The sequence below is a fragment of the Triticum aestivum genome, chromosome 1D, assembly GCF_018294505.1.
Source record: "Triticum aestivum cultivar Chinese Spring chromosome 1D, IWGSC CS RefSeq v2.1, whole genome shotgun sequence".
NCBI lineage: Eukaryota > Viridiplantae > Streptophyta > Magnoliopsida > Poales > Poaceae > Triticum > Triticum aestivum.
Window position 1 is genome coordinate 53,924,110 of NC_057796.1, and position 19,472 is coordinate 53,943,581.

At 44.5% G+C, this 19,472-nt stretch overlaps 2 protein-coding genes and 1 long non-coding RNA gene across 3 annotated transcripts; 1 reads left to right on the forward strand and 2 right to left on the reverse strand.

Annotated features, from left to right (window-relative positions):
* The first annotated feature begins 2,028 nt into the window (after positions 1-2,028).
* Positions 2,029-5,189, forward strand: LOC123180255 (uncharacterized). The gene is made up of 3 exons (XR_006490824.1): positions 2,029-4,211; positions 4,287-4,405; positions 4,938-5,189. It is a non-coding gene; the product is annotated as an uncharacterized lncRNA (long non-coding RNA).
* Positions 5,190-5,305: 116 nt separating this feature from the next.
* LOC123180254 (uncharacterized protein At4g08330, chloroplastic) lies at positions 5,306-6,136 on the reverse strand. The gene is made up of 2 exons (XM_044592250.1): positions 5,880-6,136; positions 5,306-5,789 (listed from the first exon to the last, which is right to left on the reverse strand). Exons 1-2 carry the CDS (start codon positions 5,924-5,926, stop codon positions 5,444-5,446), a joined length of 393 nt encoding a protein of 130 aa, XP_044448185.1. The 5' UTR covers positions 5,927-6,136; the 3' UTR covers positions 5,306-5,443.
* Positions 6,137-8,962: 2,826 nt separating this feature from the next.
* Positions 8,963-10,068, reverse strand: LOC123180253 (uncharacterized protein At4g08330, chloroplastic-like). The gene is made up of 2 exons (XM_044592249.1): positions 9,778-10,068; positions 8,963-9,617 (listed from the first exon to the last, which is right to left on the reverse strand). The coding sequence occupies exons 1-2, from the start codon at positions 10,041-10,043 to the stop codon at positions 9,221-9,223; spliced, it is 663 nt and encodes a 220-aa protein (XP_044448184.1). The 5' UTR covers positions 10,044-10,068; the 3' UTR covers positions 8,963-9,220.
* Positions 10,069-19,472: the final 9,404 nt, after the last annotated feature.

A 19,472-nucleotide genomic window follows, 5' to 3' on the forward strand; every position in this document is an offset into this window, starting at 1 on the left:
TCTGCTGGAGCATACGAAAATGTATGGATACAAAGAACTTAAGGGCCTATTTGATTCGTAGGATTGCAAAAACACAGGAATAGGAAAAACGTAGGATTGAAATGACATGTCCATTGGATCCCTATAGAATTTGAGTTTGTTTGATTGTGTCATGAGAAAAGCAAAGGATTTCTTTCAAGAGGTTTGAGAGGATGTTAGAATTCCTGTGAACTGTAGTACAAATAAATCCTTAGAAAATAATTCTACAAGATTCAATCCTACGAATCAAACGACCAACGTAGGAAACATTCCTAAGGATTCTAATCCTTTAAAAATCCTATGAAAATCCTTTGAATCAAAGAGACGATGCAGGGTTGAAAGCTGCTGCTGGCGATCCTCCCCCTTGCACGGTCAGTGTCGCCACCAGCATTGGAAGTTCAGACTGGAACAGTACACAACTTTTGACTTCTGCAGTTCCACAACGCAACCAAGTCAAGACCAATAATCTCTACTCCTAATGTCTCAGTTGGTAGTCTCCGCCGGTTAATTTTCGTCCCACCTCCCCTGATTTATTTTCGTCCTCCCTCAGGTAGACACGTCGAACAAAAAAAACCAGCGATCCCTCCACGTCCGTCGATCCAAGGACAGTCCTCCGGTCGCACCAGAGAAAAAGGGCCGAAAAAAAACCTACGAAAAAAAACCAGCGATCGCTCGCTGCTCCATCCCTCACCCCCGCCGCTCGAGCGAGAACCACCGAGGCTCCCCTCGACTCCCCTCGATCTGTTTGCCCCAGCCGCCATAGCAGAGCACTTCGCCGACGCCAAGATGCAAGGGGAGCCGCCGCCACCGAGGTCCAAGAGGAGCCGCCGCGATCCTCCTCTGCACGCATCGCCGCCTGCGACGCTGCATAACCACGGTCTCCACCGGCGCCGCGATGGCTGCGCCCTCCACCCAGATCCGTCCGCCATTGGCCCTTTATTGTCCCTCCCGATGGGATCCAGCCTCCACCACTGCACACGGTGCGACGGGATCCACCACGGACGAGGGAAAGGCCGCGCGCGGGCGTCGTGATGTGGTCATCACGTGGCGCGGCACGATCCAGGCTCTGGAATGGGTCGACGATCTTGAGTTCGACATAGTGCCGCCCAAAGGCCCCCTTTGTGAGGCCGCCTGCGCAGATGCTTGGTGCACCGCGGCTGGATCTCCATCCCCACCAACAACAGGGACAACGCCAGAGACCAGGTAATCTTGTGAATACGATGGCACTGTCATGTACATGGTGCACGGTTCAGTGTTGAGCTCACTTGCAGGTTGCAGCTGCATGCTCATGCAACCATGGATGTCAGGCACGGGATGTGCTGGACATTGTTCAGTGTCAGGAGGTGAGCATCACCATGACGAGGCACAGCCTTGGGGCAGCACTGAACGCATTCGACATCACTGAGAATGGCTACAGCTGCACGGCCGCCGCAGCGTGTTCACTTTCGCCCTGCGCGACGGCAGCACCGGCTTCAAGAAGCGGTTTAACGCTGCCACGGCCACCGGCCTCTGTGTTCTGTCGCGTCCGCAATGCTCGAGACATTGTCCACAACGTTGATGAAGGTGAAGGAGATGGAAATTTCAGATAGGACAACATAAAAAATATTCAGGCATGTCTTTACCACTACAAAATATTCAGTCACTGCCCTTGTGCCAATTCTTTTCTGCTTTATCCATGAATCAGTCTGTGCTTCCCCAAAATTCATGCATTTGAAGTTTTGAACTAAAGCTTAGTTGATGTAGGGAAGTGAATTGTAGACGTATTTTTAATTTATATTTAGTACTAGAATTCTGTTTTCAATTCAGTTTCACATCATCGTGTCACTAGAAATTTCAACATGGTATGCTTGTTCGTTTAGACTAGACAACTTTATGAAAATGCGGCATCGGCATCAGTATGCTGCCATTGATCGTATTGCCAAGCTTTTTTGTACATCATCTGACACAACATCATATAGTCAATATGATTCCCTATGCACACTGCCCATTAACTGGATTACTAGAATGTTCATTGTTTTCTTTCATGTGTATCCCTTGGGGTGTGGTTCTTATGAGCACTTATTTGGAGGTTTATGGAGTCCTCCTAGAGTTTGAGAAATTTTAATGAGAATTGGTTTGACAGAAACGGGAGGAGGGGCCATTAGGACAATTTTTACGTAGAAGAGATCTCGGGCAGACTGGAACCTATGGACCAAAACTGGGGCAAGAGTTCAGTAGCTTTGTTGTTGTTGTTCTGGAACTCTTTATGTCGTGAAATAGCTAGGAAAATTGCATTGGTGCACTTTGTATAATTTGGGGTCCTCAGACCGAGACAATATTGTAAAAAAACGCGCCTTAAGGTTTGCATCGTTTGTATTAAGGTTGTTCCTTATTTCTAATGAACATGCTTTAGAGGTGTTTTTATAGATGTGCTCCTGCTTCTATCTACTGATCAAATGACTTTCTATTTCGTTGTTTTCTGCCAATATATTATTCAGTAGTTACTGATAAGAATAAGATAAGCCAGCCGTGAGTGTGAAGTAGCAAGATAGTTTGAAAATTCAGAATCTTCATTGCAAGTACACGAACTGGTGTTTTTTGCCCACACATTGCTCAATGATAATTTATACCATGTCTTTAATTTACTAGATTAACTGCACACCTGAACGCAGCACTAATGGAAAGATTCAGCATCTTGGTCGGCTGCTCACGGTGGGGCTTGTGGTTGGTGGTTGCGGCAGTGGCAGAGCAGTGTCCGAGAGCGCGGCGCAAGCAGTGGCCCCTGCTATGTGGGCTGATGGGAGCACACCGTCCAAGCAGCACTTCAAGTCTGACAATGTCCCCTCTACACCAAGGTAGGTGGGCACTCGTGCAAAGATCTAACATCTTCACCGACTAGGACTAAGGTATATGTTTTCTTCTGCCCGTGTGATGTGGTGATAATTTGTTATGCATATGTTTGTAGATGTTAGTCAGTATTTGGGAGATATGAGGTAGTTTGCTAGATAAGAATAGAACAAGAACAAGAAGGAGCTTTAGTTGGGCCATGTCATTGTGAACTTGGAGCACAGAAATTTATAGGAGGTTGTTGTCGTAAAACTAGGTGCTTAAGATCTGCGGAACTATAACATTTTTTGAGTCTAAGTAAAACAAATTTACTTTCTGGGTCTAACTATGTTAATAATTTCTTGCGTGAATAGATGGGCCAAGCCGAGCAGGCCATCACCAACCTATTCGTGCTTTGGTTTATTTTATTTGAGTATTTGTGTTCTTAATCTTTGTTTTCACTGGTGTGTGCTCTGTCCTCTCAGGCTAGGTTTGAATTTGTTGTCATAGAAAAAATATTTTTATCGCCTTTAATACTAGAGGTGATCCAGTTATGTATGCAAGACTATGCAAGATCCTACAAAAAAGTTGAACCGAAAAGTCTTATTTTTTACTTCATTAAGTTTCCTTAGTTATGTGTCAAAATGTTGGGAGAATAAAGTTCATGCTCTGTTCGCACACGGCGGAGACAACCATGGCAAAGTCACCGAGGGGCATCCGGATAAAGTGAGACACTGCGTTGTATATATATGGCCAGAATATATAACCAGGTCCTGTATAAAATGCACGATGGGTATTCTATATTTCACATTCATAAATCTTCCATGTAAATTGTTCATGCTAATTATATGTATTACTTGCAAACGAAGTGAAAGACAACATTCCTGACATTGTACAAGAATATCTCAAGCGGCGTTGTACATGAATATCTCGAGTACATTAAATAGATCTTAGTTGGAATAGATACTTATCATTGCTCTCTTTGTATACATTGTTGAATTACATGTGAAATTTGAGTAACGAGACACATATTTATTATTTGGATGCGGTTTTTCACTTTCCTGAGTTGTATACATTATATTTATATGTTCAATCAACAAAGAAAAAAAGCCCGTGGCAACGCACAGGTGTTCTACTAGACAAGACAAAATTTAATGTGCGCATGTACATTATTATTCTTCTTACCATCCAATTTTTAGGAAGGAATGAGCCCGGAGCTCGACACCCCATCCAATGGGCTTAAGTCTTAAGAAACTTCAGTGCATACTTAACATGGAGCAGCCTATGGACAATGATTGCTTCAACACCGTCGTGCGTATACTGGCATGTGACGAGGGAGTATTGTTCATAGACCCTCCTATATACACTACATGGATCTAAGATTTTGTGTAAGTTATCATAACTCTTCATTCTATGTGGCATTAGTATCAACATTTTGAAACAATATCTCTTTTTTTACTTAGTCCAAGATGCTAGAGTCAACACGAGTCAGAAGTTTTGCGAGAAGGAAACTATCCAGACGTTGGCGACATCATTTGATAGCTGGCCTGGGATGGACAACGACATCTCATCGTGCAACATGGTAAGTAAAGTATTTTGTCTATTGTTATCATGGTTTATTGTTGTTTCTAATAGCTCCACTTGTAGATTTATCTTCCCTATGCATTCATCGGCCGATACATCTTGTATGTCATCGACAAAGAGGCACGTCGTCTATATATTATGGACCTTATTCAAACATCACAATCGTCAGAGGATAAAAATTTGAGGCATGCACTGAAATTAAAAAGTTTTGCAAGAGATTCCAAAGAAGCACTTGAAATAAAACTGCCTGGTTGGAATTCCGATATATCTAAATGAAAACATTTGTTTCCGTTTGGTATTCCAACGAGTATATACGGGTAATGAATTCATAATAAAAACATTTATTTTTGTGATCACTATATTCTTATTATTAATTTAAAAAATTGTAGGAATGTGTCTGGCTATTTTGTTTTTTATTTTATGCTCTGGTGGAGCGGTAATAAATTGGTCAAGCCGGTTTGCGCGGTGAGTATTGTTTTAAGACCTTCGGCGTGAAATTTTCATACTAACTATATATATTGTTTGTGCAGGATGGGTATGAGTTGAGGAAACGGTTTTTATTATACTTGCTAAAACATCATGGGAATGAAGCTAAAGACAACTTTCTTGATATTGTGAAAGAATTTCTTAAATGCATCATCTAGATATGGATAGTTTTGTAATAAATGTTTAGTTGAAACATCACTTAGTTTGTTACATGGACATGTCGTTAATCTTTCTTTTTGTTATCAATTTACATTGCAAAAATGGGCTTCAATTATTTAATAATTGTGTTTGTGTTATATTGTTTATACATTTGTAGTTTAACATGTAACTCTTGCAAAATATTTCAAGAGCCCGTGGCAACGCACGGGCACTCTACTAGTTCCGCTTAAAAATATCAGAAAGCAAAATCGGATCCCGATCAATCAACCAGTCTGTTTCATTCCTTGCTTGGGGTCCAAGCGAGCGACTTTGGAGGAGATTCGATTGAAAGGAGAGAGAGACAGATGCGGCTGCATGCACAGGCAATCAAAGAATACGGCAGGATCTCAGATCACGGATCGGACGGCGCCGCGTGGTCCGAGGCGGGACCGGGGGCGGGCTGGAGGGCCCGGATCTTGATGTGGTAGCGCGGCGGGCGGTCGGCGGCGGCGGTGTCGTCGTAGCCGTAGCCGAGGCGGGCGCCGCACTTGCGGCAGAGCAGGCGCGTGCGGCGCGAGAAGGGGAGGCAGGCGCGCACGTCCAGCCACCGGAACTCCTCCAGGTGGCCGAAGCGCGCGTCGTCGATGGCGTCGAACACCACCTCCGCCGCGCCCACGCACCGCCGCCTCGCGCCAGCGCCGCCCGCCGTGTCCCGCGCCAGCGAGCTCAGCCTCAGGTCGTACCCGCACGCCCCGCAGCTGCATGCATGCAGTCAGTCAACCAGAAAGAAAATTAAATCGCAGTCGCGGCGGCGGCGGCGAGGGAGGGAGGGAGGGGGACCGACGGACCAGTAGGTGACGGTGGAGATGATGCTCGGGATCGGCGGCTTCTCCATGGCCGCGCCGATCGATCGCCTGTGCTGTACGAGGTTGTTTGGTTGTCTCCGCGATGGAGTCGTGAATCTTGGAGATGGAGCGCGCGTGTTGTATATAGGGAGAGGGGAGGACGGACGCGTGGGGAGCGGTCTGCGGGCGGCGCCCACCGGAGCGGATGAGTCAGTCCAGGCGAGCGGAAGGGGTCGGGAACATGCTCATCCGGGGGCGGTGGCGATGCTGGTCCTCTTTTGTTTTCAGGTACCATGTTATTAAAATATTTCATGGACGGTCCTGAGGACGGTTTTCTCTACGCTCTTTGTTTGATTCCTAGGTTAGTGTAACTACTTTTTAGATTAATATAAACGGTAGTACGACATCATAAAAGATTATATCAATCCATTTCAACCTTTTAGAAAACAGTCACTCGTTTCTTCTATACACAATAAAACATTTGTTGAGTCCTATTGTATCTTAGATACCCGAATTAAAGTAAAGTTATGTCTTCTTGTTTACAATGAGCTATAGTATTTTATTTTACTGATGCATCAATCTTTTTATTATAATAGTGGAGATGTCGGCTTCTCCAATAGCACGATGACAAAATAGTCACTAAAAGCTACAAACTGAAAACTGGCAGAAAAAAAGCTACAGAGAACAGCGACCACAACGATGTCTATAGGCGCCACCAGGCCAACGTGCCACCAACCATGACAAAGTAGTGGAAAGTTCGGCTTCTCCACAAGATAATTCACATGATTGTATGGGCACAAACACCATGCCATCAGTGTCCATGTTCGCACCATATAAACGGCATCGCCCCTTTGATCCATTCATATGTGGTATGGACGGATCACATCACAACTTGGCGAAATCTCACCGACAAGGACCCCGTAGCTCCTCCTCCATGTTGCATCGAGAGGGAAATGAGCAGTGCCACTTGGGTTTCTGTGGTGATGTGTGGATGGTGCCTCCGACTTAACATATGCAAACCCTCCTTAACGAGGCCTCCTTGGTGTAGCTGGCATGCATGTGTTCATGTGGATCGATACTCAATGGCCCTAGTGGCATGGCTTGAGCAATAATGACCCGGACTTGTTCTTGTATGCCTAGATCGATAGTGATTTTTTTATCACCCTCGACGTATGCTCAATTATTATCACTCTCGCCTTTCATTGTCTTAGAGCATATTATGCACAAAGTAAGACTCTACGAAATTTGCAGTGTACGGTTCTTATCCGGGAAAAATAATCTTTGAATACAAATTCAAACAAATAAATACTACCTCCATATCAAAATATAGCCTACAAAAATGTCTTATGTTTTTGGGGGGGGGGGGGGGGACCAAATATGAGGTACTTTCTTCCATTTTTATTACAATTGATGTGTTTGTATGTGTGTCATCCAAAGTACGCCTCTGCGTCCTCTTTGATTCGAAGAAATCCACATGAAGTTTGGAGGATCCTATTCCTTATGTTTTTTCTTTCCTTTTCTCTAAAACTTTTTTGCTTGCATAGTTATAAAATAAACTATATAAACTTCGTTTGTTCCATGACAACAATCTCATACACCTAGTTTCTTAGAAATATTTTAGTGCTTTCCATATGGTGTGGCCAAACATCTTCCAATACCCATTTTGCGTATTCAACTCATTAAGGATACAACATGCCATGGCATTCAATCATGTATTTTCTTTATTACCGCATTATTTGATACGCATGAAACATGAAGACAATTGATATCTTCATGGTTTTGATCCCTACATAAATCCAGGATATCCACCATTACGACTCGTTGAGTTCCAATGAAGTTTCTAGTTTATCTAGCTTGTTGGTCAAGGATAACTTCACTAAAGTCACTATCTTGTCTCATCGAGGAGTATATAATGCAATAATGCATCCTATAAGTGGCATTTGCTATAAGAAGTCAAATGCTCGAGATCACCGATCATTATCCATAATACAGTCAATAATAGAGATGCGCCAACTCTCTTAAACTTATCTTCCTGTCTTTGGACCGAACCTAAACACAACATGGGGCGGCGGCTCCATCGCCGTGTCATCCAGGGAGCAATCAATCAGAATGTACTAAATAAAATTTCATCCAAATTTCTAGTCCAAGCAAGCAAGGTGGCCAACGCCACTAGATGAGACACAACCGTTGCACTAAGAGCATCATTGAAGAGCCGCATAGTGGCTGGAAGGGATCATCGATGCTAGAGCCATACCACCACGGCCAAAGACCACCACGCCACCTACTTGCACGCAAACGACACCGAGAGGCCCATTAAGGAGGACTTGCATTTGATACGGTGGAGGCACCACCCATGTCGCCCTAGAAAGAAGGGCGACTTTGCTTTTTTCCTCCACGACATGTTCTTTTATGCCTAGATAGGGGCTTTTTAACCACCATCGATCAACTATAATCCTAATTGATTTGAATACATGTAAATCCTTGGAAATTTTTTAGTGCTTTTCGTGTGGTTTAACCAAACAACTTATGTAAGGATTTACATGTATTCAAATCAATTAGGATTGAACAAACCATGCCATCCAATTCCTACAATTTTCTTCTATCGCCACATTTTTTATTGTGGGAGCTATCACCGCATTATTTGACAAGTGTGAAATACTAAGAACATTGGTATTTTTCACGGGTTTGGTTCCTAGTTTCCTACAGAAATCCATGATATATGCCACTTCAATTCATGACAGTACCTAGCTTAGTTGGTCAACGAGAACCTCACCAAGTCACTATCTTATCATAGTGACAAGTGAGGAGTATACATTGCAATAATGCGTGTGTCGTTTAAGTGACACTTGCTTCAATAAGTCAAATGCCCATGATCATCAATCATTATCCAAAATACAATCAATAATCGAGATGAGTCAACTCTCTTAAACTTCTCCCAGTTAGTCCTTCTCTCCATTTGGCCCTAAACGAAACGCAACATGGGACGGCTGCGTCGCCGCGTCCGCCGGGAGCAATCAAATTAAAAAAACCATTTCAATATGTTGAAATATATTACCCGTCTCTCTTCATGAGTTTACATTTCTGGATGAATTGACTAAAGCATGAATTCAATACCATCAATCAGTTAGTTTGTACATTAGTGACACAATCAATTGCCAGGGAGCAATCAATCAATCAAAATATCAGAAAGAGATTTGATTCCAATTTCCAATCAATCAAATCAGTTTGTACACTAGCGAGCGCGAACGGCAATTCCCGTTTGCGTCGACAGAGAAAGGAAGAAAGAAAATGGAAACACAAAAAAAGGGACGGAATGTGCGCACGGGCATGTCAGGCAATGGAGATCAAGATCGCGGATCCGCCGGCGCGTGGGACGGCGGCGGCGGCGTGGCGGCGCCGGAGAAGGCGTCGTCGGAGGAGGCGGGGTGGAGGGCGCGGATCTTGATGTGGTACCGCGGCGGCCTGGTGGCGGTGGTGTTGTCGTCGTAGCCGAAGCCGACGTGGGCGCCGCACTTGCGGCAGAGCAGGCGCGTGCGGCGCGCGAAGAGGCGGCGCGCGCGCAGGTCGAGGCAGCGGAACTCGTCGAGGTGGCCGAAGCGCGCGTCGTCGATGGCGTCGAACACCACCACCGCCGCGCTCCGCCAGCCCCGCCGCCTCGCCCCGCCCGCGCCGGCCCCCACGATGCCCGCCGTGTCCCGCGCCGACGAGCTCAGCTTCAGGTCGTACCCGCACCGCCCGCAGCTGCACGCACAGACAAGCAAAGCCGCGTCAGCACGGTGATCCATCATCCATGGCACGAACGAACGCATCAAGAAACCAAGAAGCCAGGCGCGCGGATCAATCAAGCGAAGACACGACGGAGATGCATGCAATGCGGCCGGGGTGAGAGTGAGAGACGGACCAGTAGGTGACGGTGGAGGCGCTCCGGGGGAGAAGGGGAGAAGGCGTCCCCGTGCGCTTGTCGAACTCCATGGATCGATCCGCGAGCTGCTCTGCTTGTCTATGTCTGCCACTTTGTTTCCTGATTTGTCTGGTGTCGAATGGGAGATCGACGGAGGTTATATATATAGCCATTAGGGCAAGGCCCGAGGTGGGAAGGTGGGAGAGTGTGTGGGGTCGCGCCGACCGCATCCAGGTCAGGTGGGTGTGGGCGGGCGCGGGGAACATGCCGGTCGATGGTGGCCGGTGGTGCTCTGCGGGCTGCGGGTCATCTCCTCTGCCTGCCCTGCCCACGTTGTTGCGACCGACCCGGTCATCATCACTGTGATGAGCTCGGCCACCAGCCCACCACCATGCATCATTACTCTGTCTGCATTTGTCCTGGTCTAAGATTTTCTTAGAAATTTGTTTATCCAGCCTGTCGATGGGTCAATGGAACATTTACTTTATCCTAGTTTTGTTTAAGTAATTAATGCAATAATGGTCATGAAAAATACAGTAGTATATACAGCTGGAAATGCGCCGTACAAGTAACACTTGGCGCCTTCGTTTAAGTCAATGCTCAAGATCTACCATCGTTTATCCAAAAATGGAAAGTTGATGCCCGGGACAAGAGCAAATTTCCTCCCGCTTTCGTCCATGCGGCCATCCAACACTGTCGCTTACATCCGGCCTCCCTATTTTTTTTTAAAGTCCACACGTTCAAATAGCCACATGCAACAGTAGTTCAAATTTTAAAAAAGTTCAAATATCACATTCCAATATTGTTGTCCCCATTAATCGCCCACGGATGCTCAATCAGACCTTCCTTCAGCTGCTCGTGAGTTGCTCGATGCCAAATTTGTTGATGCATTTGAATAAGCTCTTCAAATGCGGGCAAATGTTGGTCTTGAAGTTCGATAGGATCAACCATGTTCTCAAATTTTCTAGAGTTGGGGCAACATCCTCACCCACATCCTCAACGATCATGTTGTGCATGATCGCACAACATGTCATCTGAAGGAAATATGCCCTAGAGGCAATAATAAAGTTATTGTTTATTTCCTTATTTCATGATAAATGTTTATTATTCATGCAAGAATTGTATTAACCGAAAACTTAGTACATGTATGAATGCATAGACAAAACATAAGTGTCCCTAGTATGCCTCTACTTGACTAACTCGTTTATCAAAGATGGTTATGTTTTCTAGCCATAGACATGTGTTGTCATTTGATGAACGGGATCACATCATTAGAGAATGATGTGATGGACAAGACCCATCCGTTAGCTTAACATTATGATCGTTTAGTTTATTGCTATTACTTTCTTCATGACTTATACATGTTCCTCTGACTATGAGATTATGCAACTCCCGAATACCGGAGGAACACTTAGTGTGCTATCAAAAGTCACAACGTAACTGTTGATTATAAAGATGCTCTATAGGTGTCTCCGATGGTGTTTGTTCGAGTTGGCATAGATCGAGATTAGGATTTGTCACTCCAATTGTCGGAGAGGTATCTCCTTGGGGCCCTCTCGGTAATTGCAACATCACAATAAGCCTTGCAAGCAATGTGACTAATAAGTTAGTTGCGGAATGATGCATTAAGGAACGAGAACACGTATGTTGTTATGCGGTTGAACTGATAAAGATCTCGTACAATATGTAGGAAACCAATCATGAGCATCCAGGTTCCGGCTATTGGTATGACCGGTAGATGTGTCTCGTTCATGGTCTACATAGTTCTGGAACCCGTAGGGTCCGCACGCTTAACATTCGATGACGATTCGTATTATGAGTTTATGTGATTTGATGTACCGAAGGTTGTTCGGAGTCCCGGATGAGATCACGGACATAACGAGGAGTCTCGAAATGGTCGAGACATAAAGATTGATATATTGGACCATGTTATTCGGACACCGGAAGTGTTCCGGATGGTTACGGATAAAACCAAAGTGCCGGAGAGGTTACCGGAACCCCCCAGGGAAGTAATGTGCCTTAGTGGGCCTTAGGGGAGAGAGAGGGCAGCTGCCAGGAGGTGCTCCCCGCCCCAGGGGAGTCTGAATAGGACTAGGGGAGGGGGGCGCGGCCCCTCTTTCCCTCTCCTCTCCTTCCTTCTTCTCCTACTTGGACTACGAAGGGGGGGGGGCAATTCCTACTTGGAGTAGGACTCCCCCCCTTGGGCTTGCCCTCTAGGGCCAGCCGGCCTCCTCCCTCCCTCCTTTATATACGGGGGAGGGGGCACCCCATAGACACACAAGTTGATCTTTAACCGTGTGCGGTGCCCCCCTCCACAGTTTTACACCTCGGTCATATCGTCGTAGTGCTTAGGCGAAGCCCTGCGCCGGTAACTTCATCATCACCGTCACCACGCCGTCGTGCTGACGGAACTCTCCTTCGGCCTCAACTGGATCAAGAGTTCAAGGGACGTCACTGAGCTGAACGTGTGCAGATCGCGGAGGTGCCGTGTGTTCGGTACTTGGATCGGTTGAATCGCAAAGACGTTTGACTACATCAACCACGTTACTAAATGCTTCCGCTTTCGGTCTATGAGGATACGTGGACACACTCTCCCCGCTCGTTGCAATGCTTCTCCTAGATAGATCTTGCGTGATCGTAGGAGTTTTTTTTGAAATACTACATTCCCCAACAGTGGCATCCAAGCCAGGTCTATACGTAGATGTTATATGCACGAGTAGAACACAAAGAGTTGTGGGCGATAATAGTCATACTGCTTACCAGCATGTCATACTTTGATTCGGCGGTATTGTTGGATGAAGCGGCCCAGACCGACATTACATGACCGCGTTCATGAGACTGATTCTACCGCCATGCTTCACACACAGGTGGCTAGTGGGTGTCTGTTTCTCCAACTTTAGTTGAATCGAGTGTGACTACGCCTGGTCCTTGTTGAAGGTTAAAACAGCAGACTTGACGAAAAATCGTTGTGGTTTTTATGCGTAGGTAAGAACGGTTCTTGCTAAGCCCGTAGCATCCACGTAAAACTTGCAACAACAAAGTAGAGGACGTCTAACTTGTTTTTGCAGGGCTTGTTGTGATGTGATATGGTTAAGACGTGATGATATATAAATTGTTGTATGAGATGATCATGTTTTGTAAAAGTTATCGGCAACTGGCAGGAGCCTTATGGTTGTCGCTTTATTGTATGAAATGCAATCGCCATGTAATTGCTTTACTTTATCGCTAAGCGGTAGCGATAGTCGTAGAAGCAATAGTTGGCGAGACGACAACGATGCTCGATGGAGATCAAGGTGTCAAGCCGGTGACGATGGTGATCATGACGGTGCTTTAGAGATGGAGATCAAAGGCACAAGATGATGATGGCCATATCATATCACTTATTTGATTGCATGTGATGTTTATCTTTTGTGCATCTTATTTTGCTTAGTACGACGGTAGCATTATAAGATGATCTCTCACTAAATTTCAAGGTATTAGTGTTCTCCCTGAGTATGCACCATTGCTACAGTTCGTCGTGCCGAGACACCACGTGATGATCGGGTGTGATAAGCTATACGTTCACATACAATGGGTGCAAGCCAGTTTGCGCACGCAGAATACTCGGGTTAAACTTGACGAGCCTAGCATATGCAGATATGGCCTCGGAACACTGAGACCGAAAGGTCGAGCGTGAATCATATAGTAGACATGATCAACATAGTGATGTTCACCATTGAAAACTTCTCCATCTCACGTGATGATCGGACATGGTTTAGTTGATATGGATCACATGATCACTTAGATGATTAGAGGGATTGCTACCTCTTGAGCATGCATTGGTTTTCCCTTAAAGAGGAAAGGGTGATGCGGCAAAGTAGCGTAAGTATTTCCCTCAGTTTTTGAGAACCAAGGTATCAATCCAGTAGGAGGTTACACGCAAGTCGCCTTGTACCTACACAAACAAATAAGAACCTTGCAACCAATGTGATAAAGGGGTTGTCAATCCCATCACGGCCACTTGCAAAAGTGACATCTGATAGAGATAATAAGATAATTTTTTTGGGTATTCTTATGATATAGATTGGAAAGTAAAGATTGCAAAATAAAATAGGTCGGAAACTTATATGATGGAAAATAGACCCGGGGGCCATAGGTTTCACTAGTGGCTTCTCTCAACATAGCATAATCTACGGTGCGTGAGCAAATTACTGTCGAGCAATTGATAGAAAAGCGCATAGTTATGAGAATATCTAGGCATGATCATGTATATAGGCATCACGTCCACGACAAGTAGACCGAAACGATTCTGCATCTACTACTATTACTCCACACATCGTCCGCTATCCAGCATGCATCTAGAGTATTAAGTTCATAAGAATAGAGTAACGCATTAGTCAAGATGACATGATGTAGACGGATAAACTCAAGCAATATGATATAAACCCCATCTTTTTATCCTCGATGGCAACAATACAGTACGTGCCTTGCTGCCCCTGCTGTCACTGGGAAAGGACACCGCAAGATTGAACCCAAAGCTAAGCACTTCTCCCATTGCAAGAAAGATCAATCTAGTAGGCCAAACCAAACTGATAACTCGAAGAGACTTGCAAAGATATCAAATCATACATATAAGAATTCAGAGAAGAACCAAATATTGTTCATGTAGGATTGCAATCTATATCAAGAACAATAAAATCTACGGGCACATAATTCCTATTTTCAACAATAAGAACATCATTAATTCTTCCCATAGGTTTCTTAATGGTGGAATCCACAAGATGCAAGTTTAAAGAACAATCATAAAATTCATGGAAACCTAGCACATTGCACAAAGTTTTTGGAATCGTGGAAACACTAGCACCCAAATCACACAAAGCATAGCATTCATGATCTTTAATCTTAATTTTAGTAGTAGGTTCCCACTCATCATAAAGTTTTCTAGGGATAGAAACTTCTAATTCAAGTTTTTCTTCATAAGATTGCATTAAAGCATCAACGATATGTTTGGTAAAAGCTTTATTTTGACTATAAACATGAGGAGAATTTAGCACGGATTGGAACAAGGAAATACAATCTATCAAAGAGCAATTATCATAATTAAATTCCTTGAAATCCAAAATAGTGGGTTCATTGCTATGTAAAGTTTTGACCTCTTCAATACTACTTTAACCAATTTTTGCATCAAGATCTAAAAACTCCGAGTCATTGGGACGCCTTTTACTAAAGTTAACTCATCTCCAGTCCCATCATTATCAGGATTCATATTTCAAAACAGAGATTTAATAGGAGACACATCAATTACTTTTAGATCTTCATCCTTATTACCTTCTAGCTCTTCCGGTTTGGCGGCCATCTTATTAACTAAGGTGGCCTTCTTATCCGAAATTTGGGCTATTAAGTTTTCAAGATGAGCAAACTGAGATTTCAAACCATAAAATTCCTTACACATATCATCAAGCTCTTTATTCATGTACTCCATAAAGCTTTTTTGTTCTTTAAGCTCGTTTCTAAAGAAATTATTATGCTCAAATTGCAAAGTCATAAAGCTTCTAACGTTGTTTTCGATTTCTTCCAACCTTCTAAGGTGAGGATCAACGTTTTTAGGCAAGGTCATCAGGGCAAACAGGCACACAAGAAGCAAGCAAAAAGAGACGTACGGAAAAAGAGGGCGAATAAAATGGCAAAGGTGAAGTGGGGGAGAGGAAAACGAGAGGCAAATGGCAAATAATGTAATGTGAGGGATAAGAGTTTGTGACGGGTACTTGGTATCACTACAAAAAATACACTTCCGTGATGATACGTGTTTGTCACAGTAGGTCACGTTTTCTGTCATGCATGTACATCCATGACAAATTTATGACAGAATCAAGATAGTCATACCTATGCTGTCGTAGAAGTGTTCCATGGCATTACCAAAATTATCATCACGGAAGTGTCCACTTCCATGACGATAAATCGCGCGTCACAGAAGTGCTTTCGTCAAGGGTGACCGACACGTGGCATCCACCGTAACGGAACACCGTTAAGCTATCGGGTCCGGTTTTGGATCCGATAACCCGTTAACAGCCCCAACCAATGGGGATTTTCCACATGTAAAATCATCATTGGCTGGAGGAAACACGTGTCGGCTCACCGTTGGGACAGATGTCATCCACTCATTGGACCCAAAGCGCCTATGATACGCCGACATGTGGCACGGCCCAACAGAGGCCCATTCCTGTGAAAAGGCCGGCCCGTTTGACTTGGTCAAAAGGTGGCGGGCCGGCCCACGGCAAGCCCGTTAATGGCCTGTTGGCATATAGCCCATTTATAGCCCGCTATCCCAGGGCCCGTTTACGGCCTATCCGAATTAGGCCCAGTAGCGTCATTTGGGCCGTCCAATATAATTCCAGCCCATTTTAACTTCCGGCCCATGTATGGCCCATGACGTCTTTCGGCCCATATGAGGCCCTTAGTAACCCTCGGCCCCTTAACGGCCCGTGGTAAAACTGGCCCGTAATGAACAGTGTATCACTTTATACCCATTAACGGCCCATTATTCCGTTGGGCCGTTTCCAGCCCATGATATCTTTCGGCCTTCTCAGGGCCCATTTATTCTTGGGCTCATTTCCAGCATTCGGTTACTTACGGCCCGTTACTGTCATTTTCTGCTTGTGGGCCAAATTCAGCCCGTGGTTACAGTCGGCCCGTTTGTGGCCCGTTAATACGTTGGGCCGTTTTCATGTCGAAAAAACCCGTTGGGCTGTTTTCATAGAGTTATCAAATACGGCCAATAAACGGCCCGTTATTGTCCACGAATAGTACGGCCCATGATTGGCGAAATGACGATACGCCCCGTAGAAGGCCCATGGATCCTACGGCCCGTAAAAGGCCCATGGATCGTACGGCCCGTAGAAGGCCCATGGATCCTACGGCCCGTATAGAAGGCCAATGGATCCTACGGCCCGTAGAAGGCCCATGGATCATACGGCCCGCAGGAGGCCCATGGTTACAACAGTCCGTGTGTTGCCATGATTATTTTGGCCTAGTTTCCAAAAATAGGTTATTGTGGCCACTAGAAAAACACAGAAAAAGAACTGCAGTGACTACAAGCAAACAACTAAACAAGACAATAAGGAAATAAATAAGCAAGCAATTAACGCTAGCCTATTACCGCTATTACACATATTACATCCACTGGGCATCAAAGTTCGCCACCAGTGCAAATATAGGGAACAAAGCAGCATATTACATACACTGGCCGTCAAAATTGGCCACCAGTGCAAATAAACGCGGCAGCAAAACAAGAGCATAACTGAAACAACTTCAGAAGAGCTCAAGAAACGTGGTATCCACCATGCTGGCAATAAGCTTAGCAAGCTTATTAGCTTTGTCCTGTTTGGCGCTAAAATCCTCCAACGCTTGCTGTTGCACCAGAAAGTATGCATCTGAATGCTCCAGGGACTTCCGCAGTCCTTCCGCTTCTTGTCGCAGCACAGCTGATCGATGTCTTTCAGCTTGTAGTTGAGACTCAAGAAACCGAACTGATTCAGACAGTGAGTTTGAATAGCTTGTGCAAGCGGTAGTGGCCAGTAACTCCAACACTAAACCAAGACAGGACTTTGGGGTTGTCTCACTGTCTTCGAGATAGTCTTCCTTAGCTGTTTTATCAGCTTTGTTGGAGACCAACAAGGATGTGTCACTATCCTGAACCTTATCTGCATTACTTCCTTTACCATTGCTTAATAAGGCACTCTTCCCCAATATTCTGTCAGCATTCTAAAAGAAGAAACAAGCAGACACATAACAGTTTAGCATGTACTAGTATATGAAACTCATTTCGGTGAACCAGTTCATTAGTAAGGTGGACAGGATTAAACTACCAAGTCTTCTATTGCCAAGTACTAGTACATAATAAAAGCATCAAACAAACATATATCTATGTCCTATGGTCACTGCATTGTCTTGCCAAATCAAAATAGAGACACGGTTCAAATCATATCAGTTCAAGACAAAGCAGCAGTGAAAGAATACAAAGCGTGGGAAACTACACGGCACAACAAGATTTCAGATGGGTACCACGGGTCTACATGTACAACAACACTATTGGCTCTGTTGTGATGCTAGTAATGTGCATGATATGAGAAGTCAACTGTATACACAATTGAAATTGAAATCAACAGAGCTATTGATAAGAGCAAGCCTGTTAAAGAAACATGCGTGAACATACCTGCTGTGCCATTGAAGTTTCGATTGGATCCTTCAATTTAAAAATAAGTTTGTATGAGTAAATACAGTGATACAAGAGCAAAGCAGTATGCACGATAGCAATCATAGTTAAAAAAGGCGCGCCTAAGCGAGCGCTTAAGCGCGCCTAGGCTCTAGGCGTTGGCGAAACGCATTGCGCATAACTACGCTTAATCTGTGCATAACTGCGCATAAGCATGCGCTTTGGTCAGTAAAGCGCAAGGCGGTGGCAAAACGCACAATTAACGCCTAGCGCTTTTTTGAACTATGATAGCAATGGAATCTTAAATTAGAACAGTTGTTCTTCAGGTTTAGGCACTTGTTCTACATGAACAGAGTACAGTAAGACGCAAGAATATAGTACTTAAAAATAGAAAATGAGCTCATAGACCTTACCACATTCTTGGTTCGGGACCAGTACAGAACAAGGCGTTCCCAGTCATCGTCCAGTAAATGTGTCTCAGGAGAACGTAAGGGAATTTGATGAGTTTCTTTGCCGGTGAAGTACGTTTTCTTCAGGTAATTCCGATACTGCCACCAAGCATTCTTGAAGATAGCAGAGGTATTAGCACAGGTTACCTCATCCTGAGTTTCCAAATCGGTCCTTCTCTATAGAGAAAAATGGGAAAATTTGCTGTATTATAACCATCATGGAGGTAGGATGTATGGGACAAAGCAAAGTAATTGCCATGAATAACATTACTTACACATAACTCCTGGACAAACACCTGCAACTGGCATTTTCCTTCATCTTCAGTATAATATTTCCAAGATGGGAAGATACGCACATACGATTTAACAACATCAAATGCGATAGATGCTAAACTACGACTAGCTGGTTGTGCTTCCTCCACAGGAATAGGCGTACTAACTGGTGGAGTTGGGGTTCGCCGTGGTAGTACTGGCCCTTTGGGCACTGGAGCTGCCTTACTAACTGCTCTTGTTTGGGAGCTCTGTGGTGGAGATGGTGCTGTGTCAACAGGAACTGGGTTACTATCTGCTGGGGTTGGGGTTAGATTGGGTGAAGCTGGTTCTCTGTCCATCGCAGTAGGGGTACAATCTGCGATAGTTTGGGTTATGTGTGGTAGGGCTGGTTCTCGTGCATGTACAACCGGGGTGCTATCTCCACCAAGAGGTAGCACTGTTTTATTTGAAGACCGTGTTTTTAGTCCGCTAGATGCTGGCATCACCCGCTCCAATTCAAATGGCTGATAAACAGGAAACATAGTTGAATGTACAGACATTGTATGAGAGACAGATGCAATAGATAGTGTGGAAAAAAGAGGGCATGAAATAGTTGACATGTATATTGTTTAACTAAAACGGATAGCATGACATAATTTCACATATATGATGTCTATCTAAACTAGATAGCATAGCATAACATAATTCAAAGATATGATGAATAACTAAACAGGATCGCATGACATAATTCACCTACATGTTATCTAAGTAATCAGGATCGCATCATTTAATTCACATATGTG